The sequence below is a fragment of the Macaca thibetana genome, chromosome 20 (assembly GCF_024542745.1).
Source record: "Macaca thibetana thibetana isolate TM-01 chromosome 20, ASM2454274v1, whole genome shotgun sequence".
Lineage (NCBI taxonomy): Eukaryota > Metazoa > Chordata > Mammalia > Primates > Cercopithecidae > Macaca > Macaca thibetana.
The window spans coordinates 49571531-49594151 of record NC_065597.1 but is presented as its reverse complement, the minus strand read 5'-3'; the positions used below and the strand labels follow the sequence as shown (position 1 = coordinate 49594151).

Genomic DNA, 22621 nt, shown 5'->3' with positions numbered 1-22621 from the left:
TAATCCGAGTCACCGGATTTGGGGTCAGACAGGGAGTCCGTGCTGCCTCCAGGAGCTGAGTGACACAGAGAAGGCCTCACCGAGCTGCAGATGGGGTCGTGATCGCACCCTGACTGCGCAATGAGATTGTCATGCCATAGCAACAGGCAATAGTAGCCCATCCATACAGACTGGTTATTACATGCTGTAACTTCTTTAATCCACATAACACAACCCTTTGCGGTGGGCACTGTTGTTATCCTCACTTTACAGATAAGGGAGCTGAGACACAGAGAGGTGGTGCGACTTTCCTGGGACACACAGCTTTGGAAGCTATTAGCCAATGCACAAATCCTCAGAGGGCCCCTGGAGAGTTGAGGTGGGGGTGACAACCCTTGGGTCTTTGGCCCCGGGGTTTCCCTTCACCATGTGTGGATCCTGGAATGGCGGCCCCCAGACCCCCAATTCCTGGGCCTCCTCCCTGCCACCACCCCCCACGCCCCTGCTGCCTCCAGGGATGAATGTTGGCAGCTTGTGGCTTCTGGATAAAGCAGCCCTCGACTGGAAAGAGGGCTCAGCTGAGGAGGGTCACACTGCGGTTCAGGCACTAGCAATAGCATTGGCAGCAGGTAGGAGAGTCCTTTAGAAGCCCCATTTTCCTTCGCTGTGTGGGTCGGAGGAGAGAGCCCCCTCTGTCCAGCCAGGAGAGGCCCAGCCCCAAGCATAGAGGGTAAACAGCAGGGGCTCTGGCCGGCCTGCTCCATGCCCCCGTTCCCTCTGATTTCCTACAAAGACAGAGGCCTGGCTGTGCCCAGCCACCCTGGTGTTGGAGAACAGTCGCCCTCCCTCCTCTTGGCGGAGGGATCTCTGGGCCAGCCCTGGAGACCCTCAAGGGCAGCCCAGATCTTCCAGCATTCCCTCTGCGAGAGTGGGAGGCCGGCAGGGGTGTCCCAGCCTCTCAGCTCTGCTGAGCTCTCCAGGCCCCAGCCAGAGCCCTGGGCTGGAGTCCCGTTATTCAGGAGCCAGGCAAGTGATGTCAGGGAGTGATGTCAACACTGGCCTGCAAGGACCGTGGTCAACACAGCGGCGCAGGCCCTCCGAAGGGGTCAGCCACACCTCAGATCTAAGAAAAGCCAGACAGCCAGGCATTTCGTTTATCTTTAATGTGAAATCTAACTTTTAAATGTTGGCTCCACTTCAACAAACAGGCAAACACACACTGAGTGAGCCAACTATTAAATAAAACCTGTCCACAGGCAGGCCCCGGTCGGTTCACCAATCCTGCTTGCTCAGCCTGCCTCCCTTTCTCCCCACCTCCAACCTGCGGTTCAAGGAGTGTCCCAGACTGGAATCTCCTCTCCAGGGAGGAAAAAGGAGAGAGGGGCTCCCTCCTGGTCTGTCACCACCCCACTCCTCAGCCCCCAGATGGGCAGAAAGACAGGACGACTGTGAGGTGACACCTCTGGGTCCTGGAGGCGGCAGCCCCCACCCTCAGCTGTTGTGGGTTAACAGAGGCCCTCCTTTCCCTCCACATCCTGAGGCTTCCCGTTCCGTGCAATGCCCCCCAATTCCCAGTGCCCCAACAAACAGGGACATAAATGACTCCTGGGCTGCCACTGCCAGGGGTCAGGGCTTGTTGGCTCCCTGGCACAGGTGACTGGAAATGGGCCTCTGCTGCACCTGACAACAGGGCTATGGCACGGGCTCCCGGTGGAGGCTCCCACAGGCCTCCAGCCCTTGGGGACCTGCCCCCTCTGTTCAGCCGTGGGAAAGACCTGCCTCCCACCTCCCCGGAAGTTCCAACACTGGCACTGCCACCCCGGAAGGACCCAGTAGGACCCCCAGAGCCTGCCAAGGGGGGCTCCGCAGCCAGGCAGGTGGCAGCTGCCCCATGCCCAGGCACATGTGCTGAGATGCCCGGGTTCCCGCTCCCGGCCTCACTCCTGCCTCACCTCCCGGAGCCAGGACAGTCCCTTTCCGAGGCCTCCAGGCCCCACCTGGCCTCTTCACAGTCCACAATCCGGCGGCCCAGGCTCTTGGGTTTGGCGGACTCACTAGATGATGTTTAATTTTTAAAAATGAGTTGCCTTCCTTTATTATCAGGTTTCACATTAAAATGCAGATTCCCTGCTTCTCCAGAAAGACAGGAAGATCTGGCAACCTGGTCCCATGTTCCCAGCTGGCCCCAGAGCCTAAGCAGTGCTCTCCAGATGGTCCTGGTCCCCACCAGCCCCTCTTGTCTCACCCTTGCCTGCAGTCCTCCCTTGTATGACCATCACACACACACACACACACACACACACACACACACACACACACAGCCAGCATGTGAGTTTGCAACCCCTGAGATGGAAGCAGGTTAAGGAATGTGGAGAGGAGGCGACGTGGGGACAGTGCTGCGGGGCCCAGCACACATGGGGCTGGCAAGGTTGGGTCCCTCGCGATGAGACCCCAGCCTCCCAGGCATGCACAGTGCTCTCTGGGGCCCTAAGACTTGAGCCTCTGACGGCCAGAGGCTGGGGAGAGCAAGAAGTGGCCAGCCTCCATCCAACATGTTGCGTGCATCCCTAGGTGCCCTGGGGGTGCCTCCCTGACTGTGTGGGCATGTCCCAGATTGCCGTGTGCAGTGGGGCGTTTATGACAGCACTCCAGTCTCCTAGCCTCACTGGGAAACGGCTCCACTCACAGCTCCCGCCACAGGGGCAGCCTTTGACAACCATATGCTGTGATGATGACAACAAAACTCCTAACAGTGGCCAGGCACGGTGGCTCATGCCTGTAATCCCAGCACTTTGGGAGACTGAGGTGGGTGGATCACTTGAGGTCAGGAGTTCGAGACCAGCCTGGCCAACATGGTGAAACTCCGTCTCTACTAAAAATACAAAAATTAGCCGGGCATGGTGGCGGGTGCCTATAATCCCAGCTTACTCGGGAGGCTGAGGCAGGAGAATCGCTTGAACTTGGGAGGTGAAGGTTGCAGTGAGCCGGGATCGCACCACTGCACTTCAGCCTGGGCAACAGAGTGAGACTCCGTCTCAAAAAAAAAAAAAAATCCTAATAGCCAATACACACTAAGCCCTACCCTGAGAGTGAACGCGCTGCAGTCTCTCCTGAAGGCACACAGTGGTGCGATGCAGTGAGACCTGGGCTGCAGGCACCACTCTCCCCAGCAAGCTGATGAGGACTCACATGCAGTGGCCCTGGGGCCAGCTGCCCGGGTCCCAGTCTAGGCTCCACCAACCACTTCCTGACAGTGCAACCTTGGCAAGGGACCTTACGCCCTGGGGCCTGGGCTTCCTTACCCAGGCTGCAGTGGTACCAGCAGTACCTCTGTCATGGAGAGGAGCTCTCAGGGCTCGGGCCCACTGGTGCTCACATCAACTCCATCCACCATCAGACGGAGGCTGGGATATGACTCCTGGGTCTGGGCTCTTCCCCAGAGCAACGTGGCACTACCTTGCACCCGGCGCCTCTCAAATTTCCAGGGCACCCTCCCAGCCTTGGCAGATTGGTCCACAAAGGGCACTGACCTTAGAGCAGCCAGCCCATTGGCTGAACAGAGATTAATGTCCCGATGTCCTACCCCTCCTCCGCCAACTCTTTCCGCTTCCCTATCCATTCCCTTCCTTCCCCTGATTGGCCCCTGGGATTCTTCCTCCTTTGCCTTCTCTCGCTGGGTTCATCCCGCTTGCAGCTCCCATCCCCAACACACGCCCCCTAGAAGTTCCCAGGAGGGCCGGGAAGAAGGGGTAAGAGTGGGTGCACCCGGCTGGGCGTGTTGCACCCAATCACCAGCTTGGCCCTATCACAGAGCTTCTACCATGCAGAGGCCCCTCCCACTCCCCCTGGAGTCCCAGGACCCCTCATTACCCTGGGTCCCGGCTAATCCTGGCAGCTGCCCACTCCCCTGCCAGGCCTGTGGCCATCAGCCTGGCCCCTGGCCTCCCCTAAGGCAGAAACTCAGACAATGTCAGTCTGAGATGACATGTGGCCCAAGGAGCAATTACCAGGGTGATGTGAGCCAGGCAGTGCTGGGGACAGGGCAGGGGCCCTGCACAGCGATCTCCTGTCTGTCCGTGCAGTAAATCCCCACACGGAGGAGACTGGTCTTTCCTCATGACTGCTGGTCCCAGGCTGGGCTGAGTTTGTCTCAGTCCCACGGCAGCTAGACCTGGGGCGGGCACAATCACTCAGTGCTCCACAGCTCAGCTCCTGGGCGAGGCTCAACTCCAGCCCTCCAATCTGGGGGCTCCAGGGCCATGTCTTCCATGTTTGGGGGTAGGGAGGGGACCCTTTTCTAATTCATCCACTCAGAGAGCAGCTTTTCCTGATTTCCACCAAGGCCTCATCCGCCCGGCAGCATCCCAGCCTGCCCAGCATCAAAGCTCCGGACAGGAGCCTGGCTCAGCTCTGTCACTCACCTCCAAGCCCCATGGGTGCCACTGATCAGACGCCCACTTCCCTCCATCCCCAGGGCCAGCGCAGCCCAAGCCACTGCCATCTCCCAGCAGAACCCTGCTGCGGCCCCCTCCGGTCACCCTGCCTCTGTCCTGCACCCCATCTCTCAGGCCTGCCCCACACAGCCAGAAGAAACCTCCCAAAATGCAGAGCCCATTTTAAAACCCTCTGCCTTTTAAAACCCTCCTGTCAATCAGTGTCTCCGGTGGCCTTCAAGATGAAGATGACGGTCAAACTCCTCGCCACAACCCCCAAAGCCCCACAGTCTCTGACCCCGGCAGACCCCATGTCCTCGCCCCGAGCTCCAAGCACTCTGTCCTGTCATACAGTGCTGCACACGGCCACATGGCGCTCACGGTGCTCCTCCAACCCCAGGGCCTTTGCACCTGCGGTTCCTCCCACCTACCCTGCGCCTTCTGCCTCCTTTTTCTCCCTTCATTCCATGTTGCAACGGTCCTTCCGAGAGGCCCTCCCTCATCCTGTGGTCTAAATCACATCTCTCCTTGGTTCACCTACATAACACCTCTCACTATATAAAGTGATCGTTTTCTTATTTAAGAGTGTGTGTGTGTGTGCATGCGCGCGTGTGTGTGAGAGAGAGAGAGAGCTGGAGTCTTGCTCTGTTGCCCAGGCTGGAGTGCAGTGGTGTGATCTCAGCTCACGGCAACCTCTGCCCCCTTGGTTCAAGCAATTATCCTGCCTCAGCCTCCCGAGTAGCTGGGATTATAGGTGTGTGCTACCACACCCGGCTCATTTTTGCATTTTTAGTAGAGACAGAGTTTCGCCATGTTGGCCAGGCTGGTCTCGAACCCCTGACCTCAAGTGATCTGCCTGCCTTGGCCTCCCAAAGTGCTGGGATTACAGGCATGAGCTGTAATGCACCTGGACTATTTAGAATTATTAATAATCTAGCCTCCATGAGGGGTGAAGATAGTGTCTGTCGTTCTTGTTCACCATGGCCACTCCAGGGTACAGCTCTGTTTCTGTACACGGAAGTCCCTCCATAACTAGTTCTTGGATAAATGAGGCACATAGCAGGTCTGCGGTGGCCTCAGGATTTGAACCCAGGCCTGTCTAAATGCACAGCTTCGGGGGCTTTCTTCCATCCTCACGTCCTCCCAGGCAGGGACTTGGCACCCTCGCTGCAGCGGCTCTTCTCAGGGGATGATCCTCCCGCCGCGTGCCTCGTCGTTAGGCCCGGCTGCCGCAGATGAATCTCCATGAATCAAGCTGACATTTCCATTACCCGAGGGAGACGAGTGTGTGGCCGGGATGGCTGGCTTTGGCGGGGGTGGCAGGGATGCGTGCCCGTCACAGCCACCAGCCGAAGAGGAAAGGCAGCCCAGTTACTCACGGAGGCCCAGGCCTGCCCATCAGCCCTTGGCCAGAGAAGGGACTGTGGCCTCATGGGTCCTCTGCAGCTGGGGAGAGGGGGTGACATGGGCCAACAAGCAACAAGAGAAGCACGGAGCATGTGCAGACACAGGTGTGTGCCCAGGGCCGTCCGTGTATCATGAACATGTTTGTTCAGCATCAGCACACGTGTGGCATTTCGTCCAGGGCCGGCAAAGCACACATGAGTGTGTGTGCACAAGGTCGACAGAACACACGGTGTGGATGAGCAGTAGACACGCAGTTAGCACCTAGGTACATACAAGGTGCTGACTCACACTTGAGCAATATCAATGTGTATGTGTATGTAGGGGGGTGAGGGTAGGGTCAGCGCTTTAAGCCAGTCAGTCTCTGATGATCATGGGTCTGTGTGACTGGGCCACGGTAAGGTTGGCATGTACACACGAGCCCAGGGCGTGTGGATGCAGAGACACGGGACACAGGTGCCCAGGGCACAACGAGGTTGTGTAAGCACTTTGGGCTGTGGGTCACGCCGATATATATGGGTGTCAAGACCAAAGACACACACACAGCCATTCCCTCCATGGTCGGAGCCTGTCTGCTCAGTGCAGCGCAGGGGAGGGGTAGCTGGGAAAGCTGTCTGCGGAGGTCGGGGAGGGGCCTTTTCTTTCCCATCCAGGCCTCTGGGTGCTCAACCAGGCACCCCCTGCCTTCAAACTGGATGGTGACTCCCACCTTCCACATTCAGGCAGACGCTGGTATTCACTCCCTGCATAAAGAAAATTCTCATACGAACTCGGAGTAAACCCACTGGGAGTACTCACCCAGCCTGCCTAGAAGTGCTTCCTCTTATCTAACCAGCAGCTTTCTTGCTGCAGTCTCCATGAGACTGACAGACAGCTGGTTCTCAGCCCCTGCCCAGGAGGTGCCCAGAAGGAGACCAGAGGATTTGAAGCTCAGTGGCCCTGGGAGCCTCCGATCTCTCTCCCTTGCCCCATGACAATGGCTGTCGCTCGAGCTGTCCACATATCATAACCACATACGACTTGCACAATTGTTTATTTAATAGTTTTCTTTAAGCCAACTCTTTTTTTCTTTTTACTTAAATGCCTATTTTGGTTTCATCCTAAGCAGTAACGTCTGTGAAATCATAGCACTGACGTGCCCACTGTACATTTTTTTTCTAATACACATTGACATAAACACAACTATTAAAATAGATTAAAATTTTGCCCATATGTCAACTAAAACCATCTTCTGGACCTTCTGTGGTCCACTCGCCAACTTCAGAAGGACCCCGGGTGAGAATAAGAGCTCCGAGATGCCTGGTGGCCAGGGCTAGATCCCTGCTGGATCTGTCCCTGTCCAGCCCCATATGTGGCAGTGACCCTCTCTCGCATGAGGCCAAAGCCCAAACTCCTTGTTCTGACATTCAAGACCTTAGTAGAGCTGGACCATAATTGCTCTCCCAGGCCCATTTCCAGCCCCGCCTTAAGCCGCACCTAGTAGGTCATTAATATTTACTGAATGAATGGAAAGTGAATTAACAAATTGTTCGCTTGATGAATCAATGGGTGAGTGAATGAGCACAAACCTCCAACTGGGTGTGCCCTGAGCCCCTGAGACTCAAGACATCTGAACCATGAAGTCTCCATCTTCCCTGTTCCCCGAGCTGACCCTGTAACCTGAGAGTCATCACCAACTTTCCTTTCCTCCCACCTCAGTCCATTCCCTCCTAATTGGTTCCTGAATCTGCCTGCATGGTCCCCTCCCCAGGGCCACTTTCCTAAGCCAGCCCACTTTCTTCTCTTTCTTGAGTGTAGCAGGGATGAGGAAGGGAGAGGCGTCTCCCACATCTATTCTCTGCCCATAACTGCAGTGATCTCCCTCAAATGTACACCCAGGCGCATCCCAGTCTGCTGAAAGCATCCCACTGCCCACTACCCATTGCCCCAGGATAAACTCTAAGCTCCCTAACAAGGTTTCTAGTCCCTCCTGACCTGGTTCCACTGCCCTCTGATGCCTAATTTCCCACCACTGCCTCCTGACCTCCCTGCTCTCCACACCTGCCATCGGACTATTTTAAAGTCCTCTAATGTACTTTCTTTCCCTGCTATACGCTTGCCTGCCTGATGCCCAGACAATCTTCATGTCTTGGTTTAAACATCATTTTCTCAAAGGAGCCTCCCTAGACCACAGCTCCCACAGCCTTGACTTCCCCTTGTTGTCCTGTTAGTAAACACCCACAAAGTGTTTACATGTGCCAGGCTCTGGTCTAGACACTTCAAATATGTTAACTCATTTAATTTGCACAACAGCTTGAAGAGGTAGGTATAATGATTATCCGGATTTAATGAATGAGGAAGCAGGCACAGAAAGGTCAAATAACTTGCCCAAGGTCACAAGTGGAGAAGGTGGAATCTGAACCCAGGCTCATGACGCCCTCTCTGGATGCTCCAGCATCCTACCTCAAGTGCCTACCACAGTGCTTGGCACATAGTAGGGACACAGTGAACTATATCAGTGAATAGATGGATGCACAGCTGGATGGCTGAGTAATGAGGATGGGTGATGCATGGAAGGAGGATGGATGGATGTCTGATACAAGGAAGGATGACAAGTAATCAATAGATGATGGATAGATAGATGAATGGATAGATGAATGGATGGATAATTGATGAATAATGGATAGATGAAGGAATGGATGGGTGATGGATAGATGTATGGATAATGGATGGATAGATGATGAACAGATGGAGAAATGGATAAAGAATAAATGGATAATGCAGGAATGGATAATGGATGGATGGATGGTTGATGAATAATGGACAGATGGAGGGATGAATGGATGAGTGGACGATGGATAATGGATAGAGGGATGGTGGCTGATGAATGATGGATAAAGGATGGATGGATGATGGATAGATGGATGAATCGATAGATAATGCATGGAAAGATGATGGATGATGGATGGAAGGATAAACAATGGATAAATGAAGAAATACATAATGGTTGGATGGATAAGGGATGAATGGATGATGGATAGATGGAGGAATGGATAATGGATAAATAGCTAATGAACGGGTGGATGGATGATGAATGGATGGGGGAAAGGATAGACAATGAATGGATAGATGGTAGATGGATGGATGGATGATGGATAGATAACTGATGAATAGGTGGGTGGGTGATGAATGGATGGATGAATGGATAGATAACAGATGGATAGATGATGGATGGATGGATGGGTGGATGGATGAAGGATGGATGGATGGATGATGAATGATGGATGGATGATGAACAATGGATGGATAATAGATAATGAGTGGGTGGGTAATAGGTGGATGAATGATGATGGAGGGATGAATGATAAATGGATGAATGAATAATGAACAATGGCTGGATGATGGATAGATGGATGGATAGACGATGGATAGCTGATGAATGACTGGATGGATGGCAAATGGATGGATGAATGGATAGATGATGGATGGATGGATGGAAGGATGGATGAATGACAGATGGATGAGTGGAAAGATGAATTATGAAGGATGGATGGATGGATATTAGATGATGAATGGGTGGATAATAGATGGATGAATGATAGATGGAGGGACAAATGATGAATGGATGGATGGATAATGGATAATGGCTGGACGAGTGATGGAGGATGGATGGATGGATGGATGGATGGATGGATGGATGGATGGATGGATGGATAAAGGAGAAGAATGTATTCTACTTGGGGGAAAGCTCTAGAAATTCTTCTGGGAAGGAATAAGGCCTCTTGGGAAATGACTGAACTTGGAGTCAGGAGTCCTGATTCAAACCCCACCTCTGCCATTTGCTAGCTCTGTAATCTCAGGCAAGTGACTTCATCTCTGTGACCCTAATTTCCCTCCTCTTTATAGTAGGAATCTGTTTCTCCAGGCATCTAAGCCCTGGGATTTTCTGTAAAGGTGGTGCCAGGCACAGGGTAAAGGCTCCTCAGGGTCAGGGTGGTGTGATGTCGCTGAGCTCTGAAGAGAAATGTGGCTTCTTCACCCTCTCTGCTTAGGGCTTGGGTTTGGGGGCCCATTTCTTGCTTGCCCCACGTCTCTTGCTTGCCTGGCCCCTGCCTTGCCGATTCTCTGGAATCCAAGGCAGCCTGCCAGCCTGTTTCCAGCCTGGGCTCTGCGCTCCCTCCCTGCCATCCTTCAGTGTCTGGCCCTGGCCTCTGCACAGTCTTTGCTGTCACCTTCAGCCTCCTTGAGGAGTCATGGGGTGGGGCAATGACGGGGCAGCCACAGCCCAGAGAGCAACTGGCCTCCATAAACCGCAAGAAAACAAGTTCAACAAGCATTTATTGAGCCCCTGCTGTGTGCCTGCTGTGTGACACCGCTGCGGTGCCTGCACCACTGCCCCCTCCTTCAGGAAGCCACTCTCTGCCCCCCACAGGGCTCTGCCCCTCTGGGCACCTGACTGGCTTGTGGGTGCCAGTCATTCAGTGGCCAGTGGCCATGTGTCTTCTGGCATCGCAGCTGTGCCCAGCAGGGCTCCTCATGTGGTGATGGCAAGAGTCCGGGGCTGCTGTCCCAAAGTCATTCTGCGCAGCCCTGTGCATTCCCTTGGGCCTGCCCTGGCCCCATTTTCAAGGCCCTCGGGCCCAGGCAGTGATGGGCAGGACAGGCCTGGCATCTCCCACGCAGTCTGACTGAGTTCACGGCACACAGGCCAAGGTTCTGGGGGCACCACTCTGGAGGTCTTGCAGCAGGGGCTGGTGCCAGCGATGGCCTGAGGTCCGGGGGCCGGGTTGAGGTCTTGGTCACACCCAGTGCCCCAAGACCCAGCACTGTCGGTTCAGCTCTGGTGCTTCCTGTGCGGAGCTCCGGGGCCAGGAATCCACCATGTGTGGCTGGTGTCCTGCCAGGAGACAAGGCGGTCAGTGCTGAAAGCCACCTTCCTCCACCCACACCCTGTCTACCCACTGCCCCCCACCCACACATCCATCACTCACCCTCATTTACTAGGCCTTCTGCCCATCATCCCATCTGTCTACCAACCCATGCCCCAACACTGCCAGCTCTCCACCCATCCCTCCCCTGTCAGCCACCCAGTCACCCACCAGTTCACCAACACACCTATGACTTAGTCATGTATCTGCCAATATTTGCTGCCATCCACTTATCAAGCCTCCAATGTATCCACAACTCTGCTCACACCCTCTCCAACCCAGAACCCGCTCATGCACCTCACACCTGCCAACAGGAGCACCACTCCTCCAGTCACCCTCCTACCACCCAGTAACCCAACCATCCTCCTACCACCCAATAACACACCTTTACATGTACACATCTGCCTACACCTAAAACATCCCCATATCCACCCCAGGCCCACCCAACAGCCATGATAGCACCCCCTGCAGGCACGTTCACCCACCTCACATAAAGCCATGCCCCCAATCCTGCCATCTGCCCGCCCATTTTCCCTCCATCCTTCCCTTCCACCACCCACCCCTCAGCAAATCCACACACTTATGCAGCCGTCATCCACCACCATCCTGTCATCCTGCAGCTGTCTCCCCACCTTGCCATCTGCCCACAAGCAGGCCTCCCTGAGCACCCCATTTGCCTTATATGTGTTCAGGAGCTGTTGTGGAGGGATATTAGAGGGGGAACAAGAGCAGATGTCTCCCAGGTCCCCAAGTCCTCGCTGGACCGCAGCAACTGTGTGTGTGGACATGGGTGTGCCCAAAGCTGACTCTGAGAAACTCCCTGTGCACCGAGCAGGGGGCACCTGCCATTGTCTACCATGCTTAGTGGACCGGACAAGGGGAAGGGCTGGAAAGGCTCTTCCCCTCTGCCACTCTCACTCTTTCGTGTTTTTAGCAATTCTTGGAAGATCACTCCCTTGTAATCCCTCAAGTGTCTCTTCAAAGTCTTTTTGGTGCACCAGAACCATTCCCATCTCATACGGTGGCCTAAAATGTCCTTGTACCTCCTGCCAAATCAAATCAAGACCCAGGTTGAGTTTCAGCTCTCCAGAAAGCCCCCTCTGACATCCTCTCCCTGGCACTCAGGCATCTCCCTCATCCCAGAGCACCCATCCTCAGCTCACACTCTGCCAGTGTCACCCCCGTTAGATCCCAAGCCCAGGGGAGCAATGCCTGAGCCCAGAATGTATGCACCCCTGTGGACCAGTGGAGGTGGAGCTGGAAGGTGAGAAACTAAGGGAGAGGGCTGGTGTGGTGGAGTGGGGCTGGGAGTGAAGGGGAGAACGGAGAAAATGAACAGTTCCTGAGCATGTGTAGCTCCAGAGGTAGGTTCAGCCCATTTTACAGATGAGGGAGCCGAGGCTCTGTAAAGATTAGCAGATGCTTTAGAAGTCACAGCTATGATGGAGCTGGATTGAATTACTTTCCCCCGATTCCAAATTTCAGCATTTAAAAAAATGTGTTCCCTATAATTTCATTTTCCTACTCTGATTCTCAGACATACTTGTCATACTTTAGGGTGAGACAGGCTCTTCGCAGAAAGCCCATTGAGGTTGGAATTCCTAGTGAAGCTAAGCTCCTACTTGCATGCCCTAGGGATGGAGAGCTCCTTGCTCCTTCTCCATCCTCAAAGCAGCTCTCATTATCAGGAGAGTCTTCCTAATAACAAGGCTTCATGACAAGAGTCAAAGAGGAAGATGGTTGTGTCCATAGCTGGGGTGGGGAGTAATTTTTTTGGCTTTCACTTTTTTTCTTTCTGCTTTTAATATTCTTTAGTGTTAGTGTTTTGCAAGTTTTACTGTATTTATTAAGGAGTGGGAAACATTTTGCAAACATTTTGGAATCGTTTGGCTTCAGAAAAACACATTTGTTTTGGCCTCAGTCATGGAAACCATTGCATACTTTGGAAGTGTTGGCTGCCAAGATAGAGGTGTTTGGGTTTTTTTTGTTGCTGTTTTTTTTGTTTGTTTGTTTGTTTTATTTTTTAATCTAGAAGCAAATATTTGGTGCACGGAAAGGTACGATTGTTTTTCTAAATGAGCATTTAGGCATAATTTCAACTGCTTGCACAGTGGCCGAAAACCAGAGCCGTGGAGAGATCATCAGAACAGAAAGAAAGTGAGAGTGTATTTTTCAAGGAAAAGGAAAGGCCACAATCCCTGTCCTTCCCTGAGTTAAAATCAGGCTCTCTGTCCCCTGGATGCAGAGGGCAAGATGCTGAGGACTGGGGCCCTCCTCCCTTTCTCTGGCTAGCCAAGAGGCATTTGGGGCTCAGAGTCATTTACAGTGTGTGTGTAAAGAGGGGAATGCCCCAGCAGCCCACCAGGGCCCCCCACCCATTTCCCTTCTCTCCCGGGCCTTGTGTTGTAGATTAGGAATCTCAACTCAAAATGTCTTATGGGCCCAAGCAGACAATGTAAATGGATGAGGTGAGTCAGAGACAGTGCCAATTGTTACCATGGAGAATGTGGGCTCAGACCTTCCTAAACTGTTTTCTTTTGAGACGGGGTCTCACTCTGTCACCCAAGATGGAGCACAGCGGCGTCATCATGGCTCACTGCAGCCTCAAGCCTCTAGGTTTAAACAATCGTCTCGCCTCAGCCTTCTGAGTAGCTATGACTGAAGGTGCACATCACCATCCCTGGCTAGTTATTTATTTATTTTTTGTAGAGATGGGGTCTCGCTATGTTGCACAGCCTGGTCTTGAACTCCTGACCTCAGGTGATCTTCCCACCTCGGCCTCCCAAAGCCCTGGAATTACAGGTGTGAGCCACCACGCCCAGCTGGATCTTCAAAACTTTCAAAGAAACTGAAAACGTGGATCTCAGAACAAAACCTCCTGGCTTTTAAATGATGATGGTTAAGGTTTCAAATGTATTTTCAACAATCTGCAGGCCAAGTAGCATCTCTCAGGCTGCACTCAGCCCACGAGAGGCTGTTCCCAGCCTGTGTCTTTGTTCCATGATTCTGTTCCATGGCTTTGCATAGGCTGATCCCTTGGGTACAAGCGCCCTTCCCTGCTCTTCTCCGGCTGTTGACTCCCTGATTTTTTCAAATGCTGCCTGCTCTGGGAAGCATTCCACGGCCCTGTAGAATGCTTCCTAGAGCAGGCAGCATTTGAAAAATGGAGGCTTTACTCCTTTCCCTGTGCCCTTCAGCAGGCTGCATAACTCTCTCCCTGAACTCGTCACTTTGTGTTGTAACAGCCAGGTCAGCGTGGGTCTCCCCAACAAACCTGGGGATGGGAGGCATCTTTATGAGCAGGGCCAGCATCTGCTTCATCTTGGAGCCCTGAGATTCCAGCCCCTGGCCCAGCACAGAGCAGGTCCCAAACTGACTCTTTTTTCTTTCTTTTTAAACAAATGAAGAAACCGTGGAGGAAGAGGAGAGATTCCTGCGCTTGGGATGCACCTGCTCTACCTGCTCTGAGCTTCTGTACAGTATGCAAAATGCTTTTGCTCAAACTCTCCTCTTTTGGGTGAAGGCTCAGGTGATGGCAGGTGGCTGGGGAGACTGTCCTTTGGTCTAACAGCCAAAGGTTCAAACCCAGCCTTCACTGTGTGCAAATTGTGTGAATTTTTTTTTAAGTTGTGTGGCTTCTGACAGCAACTTCACCTCTCCGAGCCTGCAAATGGATGAAAGCTACAAAGGAGTCGGCAGGCCCAGCAGGCGCCCTGCAGAGAAGCCCTTCCCTATCCAATCTCAGACACAGATGGATGTGGAAAGAACACAGTTCTGGAAGCACTAGAAGTGGGTTGGGTTTGAGAGCCTCTCTTCACAAATGGAGAAACCAAGGCCCATGGGTGGGAAAAGATTTGTCCAAGGCCCCACTCACAGGGTGGTAGCAGGTTCTGTGGTTTCCATTTTCTGGGAACCTCCCAAGGTTAGCAGAGTGTGTGACCACAGGAGGGTCCCCAAAGATGTGATTTCTTTTCCCTTTAAAATCCGGATATCAAAACACGAGCATATTTAACATCGGATTCCTCCAGCCCTATCTCACCCATCCCTCAGTGAGGAATCACTGTCTTGAACTCTCTCTAAGCCACCAAGATCCGAGGATCAGATGTAATTGCTGAATTGAATCAAATCACATCTACCGTTCCAAAATGGATTCATTGGGTTGGAAGGGCCCTTCAAGACCAGTAATGTCAATGTCACCACAAATGCACAGATCAGGAAACTGAGGCACATAGAGGGAAACCGACTTGCTCAAGGTCTCTCTGCAGCTGGCAGAGTGAGGTTAACAGGTGGCAGATATTGGTGCTCCTGACCCCACGGTAGCCCAGCCTGGCACAGATCAGCTGGGTACCTTTACAGGAAAGATTCTTTGGGCCAATCACCCAGCCGCTGTCCAAGGTGCTGAAAGCCCCTCTATAGGACTCACAGGTCCGCCCAGAGCCAACTGTCTGGCTACCCAACCTTGACCTCTGCCCTCCAGAAAGAAACGAAATTTGAAGAGTGGTGGAAAACAAATCGGGGATGGCGCTAAGAAATCGGGCTTTGGAAGTCTGTCAGCTAGTGACACTCTCATCGCTCTTGTGTTGCCCAGAATGTCACCACCTCAGCAGGGCACCCTGACTGCCTCTCCGGCTCCACAAATCTGTACCATGAGAGGACTTCAGAGGTGCCATCATATATGGGAATATCTGCTTACTGGTTTTCTCTTCAACTTGCCTTTGAGGCATGTGTCACAGGAGGACAAAGGCCAGCGTTGCTTTCCCTCACAGCTGCATCCCTGCACCAGCACAGTCCCAGGCAGTGTTGAAAGCATGTGTCTGCAGAATGAGTGAACAGTGGAGGGCTCAGGAGGAAGGGCAGGCTTGAGTGGGACGGACCCGTACGGAGGGAAGTTTGTGTCTTCTGATCTACCTCGGGCAGGTTGTTTTAGGAGATTGAATGGGGGCCATCTATCTCTTCACTGGGGTCATCTTCAGGGATTCCACGTTTCTGAGCCATGACATTCTCTTTGTCTCTTTCTCACCCTTGGGATCAGACAGAGCCCACTGTAGCTGCCACCTCTTCCCAGGGCCCCTGATTCCTCAGTCCTTTATTAGACATGTGCTTGGCATGTACTGTGTGTCAGCCTCCACATTGGCTACTGGGTTTACAGACGTGAGTGAGATGCAGCCCTGCCCCTGGGTGCTCACAGGCACACATATGAAGAGACGACAAGACCAGACATGCCTCCCACTCCTGCTGTGTGTCAGGAACCATTCAATGTGCTTCCTGTCTATGGACTCATTTAATCCTCAAAAAGTACGAGTTAGGGGCCATTACTATCCCCATTTTCCAGGTGAGGAAACCAAGGTCCAGATAAATTAAGTCATTTTTTTAAGGTCTCACTGCTGGGATTTGAAGCCAGCCAGCTTCACTCCAAAAGTTGGGCTCTCATCAACAGATGATTGGATTTAAAACTATGCAGCCATTAAAAAACAACGAAATCCGCTGGGCGCAGTGGCCATGCCTGTGATTCCAGCACTTTGGGAGGCTGAGGCAGGTGGATCAATTGAGGTCAGGAGTTCGAGACCAGCCTGGTCAACATGGTGAAACCCTGTCTCTACTAAAAATACATAAATTAGCTGGGTGTGGTGATAGGTGCCTGTAATTCCAGCTACTTGGGAGGCTGAGGCAGGAGAATTGTTTGCACTCGAGAGGCAGAGATTGCAGTGAACCGAGATGGCACTATTGCACTCCAGCCTGAGCGGCAAGAGCAAAACTCCATCTCAAAAAAAAAAAAAAAAAAAAAAAAAAAAGAGGGAGAGAGAGAGAATGAAATCATGTCTTTTGTAGAACATGGATAGAGCTGGAGGCCAACTCTTAAGTGAAATAACTCAGACGCAGAAAACCAAGTATCACATGTTCTTATTTGTAAGTAGGAGCTAAACAACAGGCACATACGGCCTTAGAGAGGGAAATAACAGACACTGGGGGCTCCACAGCGGGAGGATGGGAGTGGGGTAATGGCTGAAAAATTACCTACGGGGTACATTGTTCACTGTTCAGGTGACAGATACATCAGAAGCCCAACCTGAGCATTATACAATACATCCATGTAACAAACCTGCACCTGTACCCCTGAATCTATAACAATTAAAAAAAATTAAAAACACAAAGATTGGGCTCATAACCATTATAAAAATTTGGCTCACAGACAAACACCAGGAGGGTGAAAGGCGGAGACGAATGTGTCCCCCTCTGCCAGGAGCTGCGGAAGGGGCTGGGGGCCATTCCCAGACAGTTGAGCTAGACTTCAAAAGCACTTGCAAAAGCTCCCAATTCCGCCGGTAGAGTTGGTTTTCCACCCAGTGGAGGAAGGGAGCAGAGCATTTCATGCAGAAAGAACAGAGTGTGAAACAGGTCCTTGGCAGGCGGATGAGGTTCTTCAGGAAGTGTGAAAAACCTAGCAATGTTGTGGTTTCAGGGAGGCAGGTGGACGGGTTTGGCCTGAAAGCAGAGCACACAGGGATGAAGGGGTAAGGCATGGAGCATCGCAGCTGCAGAAGTTGCTGGGTGGCAGGTGTGGAAGACCCAGCAGGGCCCCCTAAACCCCTGCACCCCAGGGTTTTCTGCCTTATCATGACACTTCTCAGCTACAGATTCCTTGCCTACCCCACACTGAGGAACTGGGCTCTTGAGGGCAGTCTATTTTGACACCTGCCCCAAGTGTTTCTTAGGGTTAGGCACGGTTGTGGTACCACTGCCTTGGACAGAAGTGGGCATAAAGTAGAAGAACCATGTCATAGCTTTAGCTTGGAATCAGACAGGCTTGGGACCCCAAGGTCACAAGCTTGTCCCCAAAGGACAAGTGACTTTGCCTCTCAGAACCCAAGTATTTTCTCTTGCAAAATAGAAATACTACTCACAGCACACACCTCCTGAGGACTAAGTGAGCTAAATCATGCACCAGAAACATACTGATGACCTACTGTGTGCTAGGCCCTGGGGATGTCACAGTGAATGCAGCAACAAAGTCTCTGTGCTCGTGACATTTCCATTTCACTGAGGAGAGGCTGGAAATAAACAAGGGAGCAGGCCGGGTGTGGTGCCTCATGCCTGTAATCCCAGCACTTTGAGAGGCTGAAGAGGGAGGATTGATGGAGGCCAGGAGTTCGAGACTGGCCTGGGCAACATAGCAAGACTCCATCTCTACCAAAAAAAAAATTTAACTGGGCATGATGGCTCACACCTGTAATCTCATCACTTTGGGAGTCCAAGGCAGGAGGATTATTACTTGAAGCCAGGAGTTCAAGACCAGCCCGAGAAACATAGCAAGACCCCATCTCTACAAAAAAAAAAAAAAAAAAATTGGAAACATAAAAAAAAATTACCCAGGTATGGTGTCATGTGCCTGCAATCCCAGCTACTCAGGAGGCTGAGGTGGGAGGATCCCTTGAGCCCAGGATATCAAGGCTGCAGTGAACTATAATCACACCACTGCACTCCAGCCTGGGTGACAGAGCACAACCTTATCTCTAAAAAAACAAAACAAAACAAAACAACAAAACAGAAAAACAAGTAAGCAAAGAAAGGCTCAGAGAGGGACAAGTGACAGAAAGAAAAATGATGATTCAGGAGGGGAAGGCGAGAGAAGGCCTCGTGGGAACGTGTGAAGGGGGTGGGCACCGAGCCAGATCCCCACTAGAGCTACTGTCATAGGAGGTTTCAGAGCTAGGAAGGACTGGGGAAGACATGATCAAGTTTATGTCTTCGGAGGATGGATTGTAAAGGAGTTGGCCCTAGAAGCAGCAATTTCCATCTAGAAGTTGCTGAATAGCCCAAGCAAGCGACAAAATGCAGACTGGCTTCTGACAAGAGCTTCAAAGGGACAGATATTGGCGGAGGGTTGAGGACAACTCTGAATTTGGCCTGTGGATCAGCAGCATCAGCATCGTGGAGAACTCAGAGCTGCAGAACCCTGGGTCCCCCGCCAGACCTCCTGAATCAGAAATTCTGAGGGAGGGGCCCTGCAGTCCACCCTTTAACAAGTCCTCCATATGGCTCTGATGCTCCTGTTGGCTTGGATCTCTCGACCCCCAATGCTGAGGTCTCAGATGTCTCCAAGCTGCGTGCCCATCTGCGCTCCCAGCAAATTGACATTGATATTTATTTCAGAAATACTGTCTGTTTCCATTTTAATAAAGGAAGCAACTTGAGCAGGACTCTATTGGATTTGATTTTGATCTAATAAAAATGCCAAGTTGCTCTGGGTCCAGAAAAATCTTTCTTGAAATTCCCTCTGCTATTTTGAGGGCAGCAGCAGTGGCAGAGACCCATCTACATGGAGCTCCCAGAAGCCACCTCCGCACCCGGCATGCGACAGGCTCTCGTGGAGCCCAGCCTTAACAGACACACCTGGCAAAATCAAAAGCTCGTCTCTGGCATTGAACTTGACAGCTGCAATCAACTGCAAACCTCAGTTGCCCCCAAAAGGAAGATGCAGACACCTGGACCATATGGCAACATCGCTTCCATCAAATGTCACATCTGATGTGCTCCTGAGCTGGCTGGTGGCACTACAAAGTCCCAGAGGCAGGTTTCAAAAGCAACTTCCTCAGGAAAAAGAATTATAGCTGAATCCATATCACAGTAGCCCCCTAAAATAGCAACTTTGGGGACAGTTAGGATAACCGGAAGTTTATGTAATTGCTAATATAAAAGTAGCTTCTCAGATAGGAGGTGGTGGGAGAAACATGGAGGTTGAAAGCCAACAATTAAGCACCTATTATGTGCCACACACTATTTTAGACTCTTGGGATATACACAAGAACAAAGCACACAGGTGCCTGTTCTCATGGCACTTGGTGGAGAGAGGCAGCAAAACAAAAACCAAGCATGCGAACATAAAGGATCATTTCAGAGAGGGACAAATGCTATGAAGAAAAGATAACCTGGTGATATGGGGCTGAGTGGGGAAGCTGGTGCAGATCAGGGAAGGCTTCTCGGAGGAAGTGGCCTTTCAGCTGACTTAAAGATGAGACGAAGTCAGCCATACCGTGATTTAGAGCGAGAGCATCCAGGCAGAGAGAACAGCAAGTGCAAGGGTCCTACAAAGGGAATGAGTTTTGCATGTTCAAGAAAGAGGAAAGTCAGGTTGGCTAGGGCAGCATGGGAGATAAGGAAGAGGGAGATGAGGTCAGGGTCCTAGGGGGTTGGGAGCCTGAGAAGGAGTGGCCTCTCCACTCTCCCAGGGTAAGGAGCAAGATCTAAACGCCAAGCTGAGTTTTATTGCCGAGTGGACCAGAGATCCCAGCAAAGCGGATTTGCCTTACAGTGTTGTAGTTTCTCTATCTCCGTAAGAAGAAGAATCCCCGCTTCTCAGGGCTGGATCAGCCATCAAATGAGATGGCAGTGAAGTGCTTAGCACAGACCTGCACACAGTAAGTGTTTAATAATGCGGGCTCCCTGACATCCCTCCTCCCCCGTTCCTCCTGCTGGCAAGTCAGCCCATCGCAGGATCTGAGCAGCTGCTTCCTGCAGAAATATTGCAAAACTCGTCCAGGCATTTCCAAAATATTTTCTTGGCTGAAAACCCACTAGCGGCTAAGAGGCCGAATTCTGAGACGGCATCATTTCCATACTCATTTGATAGACTGCTTCTCTAGACCATGAGCTCCACGAGGACCGACGCCATGTCTGGAGGTGCCCCACACCCCACATCCTCAGTACCCTGCCCAACCAATGGAGCTGCCGACTGACATCACCTAGTGGTCCAGGTGGTGAGCGATGAGGTCAGACTGGCCGGGTTCAAATCCCAGCTTTGCTACTTTCTAGCTGTGTGATATTGAGTAAGACACAGTCTTAACCTCCCTGGGCCTCAGTTTCCCTGTCTGTAAAATGGGTCTGTATTTACGGTTAAATGAGTGAAAAAGTGTGAAGTCCCGAGAACATGCACAAAGGTGAGATGTTGTGATTAGATCTAGGGGACCGAGTTCTTCTTGCTGGCTGTTTGCATCATCAGATGCAGGTACCATCATGATAGCCATGGAGGTCCTGCCAAGGGGGATCACTCAGGCTAAATCCCCCTTCCTGCTTTCCCTTTCCTGCACCCCAAGTCATCCAGAGTGGGATGAGGCACCATGCACTGCTATCTTGGACCCTGCATTGACCCCATTCAAGCTCTGGCCACACAGTGCACTAATGGCTTTGGTCTGTCTCGCCAACAAGACCCGGAAGTCAGCAGCGTGCGGTAACGTGCCTTTTTCATCTCCATGCTCCCAGGAGCCAGAAGCCTCTTTAGTGATGATTTTTGGAATAAATAAAGCAGCCTGCTTCAGGATCCCTGAAGTCACAGGATCTCTCACGCGTGCCAGCATCCAGCCCACATTCCCCCAACGCCTCCCTCAGCTCTGACCACAGAGGGGGTCTCTTCCTTCCACGCTGTTTGACGTGGGAGTTCCCAGCACCTCCACTTTCCCCGGGGAATGACGGCCATGCCTGCAAATGCTCAGCTTCCTGATAAAAGGCATACCTGGCGCAGGGGTTGTGGGATCTCAGGTCCTTTTCTTCCCTGAGAAGCCAGGGTTTGGAAAGTCTCTGCAGGCAGCTGACAATTTTCCGCAGCTCCTTCCCCACCAGCCTCGGTGGCTCCCCTGAACCCCCAGGAGGTTAGGCCCCTTTTGTGTCACTGTCTCTCCCTACCCTACACATTCTCCCCACATGATCTTTGCAGTCCCTGGGCTTCAACCATCCCATACTATACTGTTGCCTTTTTATTTTTTGAGACAGTCTTACTCTGTCACCCAGGCTGGAGTGCAGTGGTACAATCATAGCTCACTTCAGCCTCAAACTCCTGGGCTCAATCAATCCTCCCACTTCAGCCTCCAGAGTAGCTGAGAATACAGGCTTGCACCACCATGCCCAGCTAATTTTAACTTTTTTTTTTTTTCGAGATAGGGTCTTACTATGTTGCCCAAGCTGGTCTTGAACTCCTGGCATCAAGTGATCCTCCTGCCTTGGCCTCCCAAAGAGCTGGGATTAAGGCATGCTTCACTGCACCTGCCTGTCTCTCTGCCACCGTTTTAAGCTCCCCTCCATTGATCTGGCTGCCTCCCGGAGGCCCTCACCAGACCCTCAAACTCCACACAGACAAAGCAACATTGCCCTTCACAAACCGACCCCTCCCCATGTCCTTCCATCAGTCAGAGACCCCATGCCCCTGACTGCTCGGGCAAAAGTTCTGTGCATATCCTAGGTCCCTTCCCTCCCCCCGTCCTCACTCAAATGAGTCACTTATCTGATGCTGTCCCCCCAGCTCCACAGTGGTGCACACGGCTGACCCCCAACTGTGCAAGGAGGGCTTTCTCCATCCAGCCCCAAGCCCCTCTGCCCATGCCCTGAGCCATTACCTCCAGAGAACTCATGCACCCGACCCTCCCCGCAGCAACCCTTGAACAATGGCCCAGGAGAGTCGCCCTCCTATCTGCAGGGGGATGGCTCAGATACATGTGCTCTGCACTGGTGCCCTCAGCCCCCAGCAGGCTCGACGCTGTGCCTTTGACTGGCCGCCTTTCTCTCCCTTCTTAGTCTCTCTTCCTCACTCCTAGTTGGGTGTTCTTCGATCATCAAAATAAAGCACTTGCTGTTGTGTCCATCTCAAGGGACTTCCAGGGAAACCCAAACCGAGACACTCTGGAAATTGTACCAGCAGAGGGTCCTTGATCTACCCACTTTTATCTCCAACACCACAGTTCAGGCCACCACCATCATGTCTCCCAAGAATGACTGCAACAGCAAACATTTTGTGCATATTGTAGGTTACAAAATGGTCTCTTGGCCTTGAGTTTGGCTCTTCTCTGATCCTTTTCCCACACTGCAGAGATATGTGTGTGTGTGTGTGTGTGTGCGCGTGTATATATGGAT

At 52.2% G+C, this 22621-nt stretch overlaps 1 protein-coding gene across 3 annotated transcripts in view; it reads right to left on the bottom strand.

Annotated features, from left to right (window-relative positions):
* Positions 1–10115: 10115 nt before the first annotated feature.
* Positions 10116–22621, bottom strand: part of GSG1L (GSG1 like) — a 272422-nt gene continuing 259916 nt past the window's right edge. For all 3 annotated transcript variants that reach the window (XM_050773981.1, XM_050773982.1, XM_050773983.1), the window contains one exon: positions 10116–10692. In XM_050773981.1, coding sequence (XP_050629938.1) covers positions 10595–10692 — 98 coding nt within the window. In that variant the 3' untranslated portion in view covers positions 10116–10594. The remainder of the gene's footprint in view (positions 10693–22621) is intronic.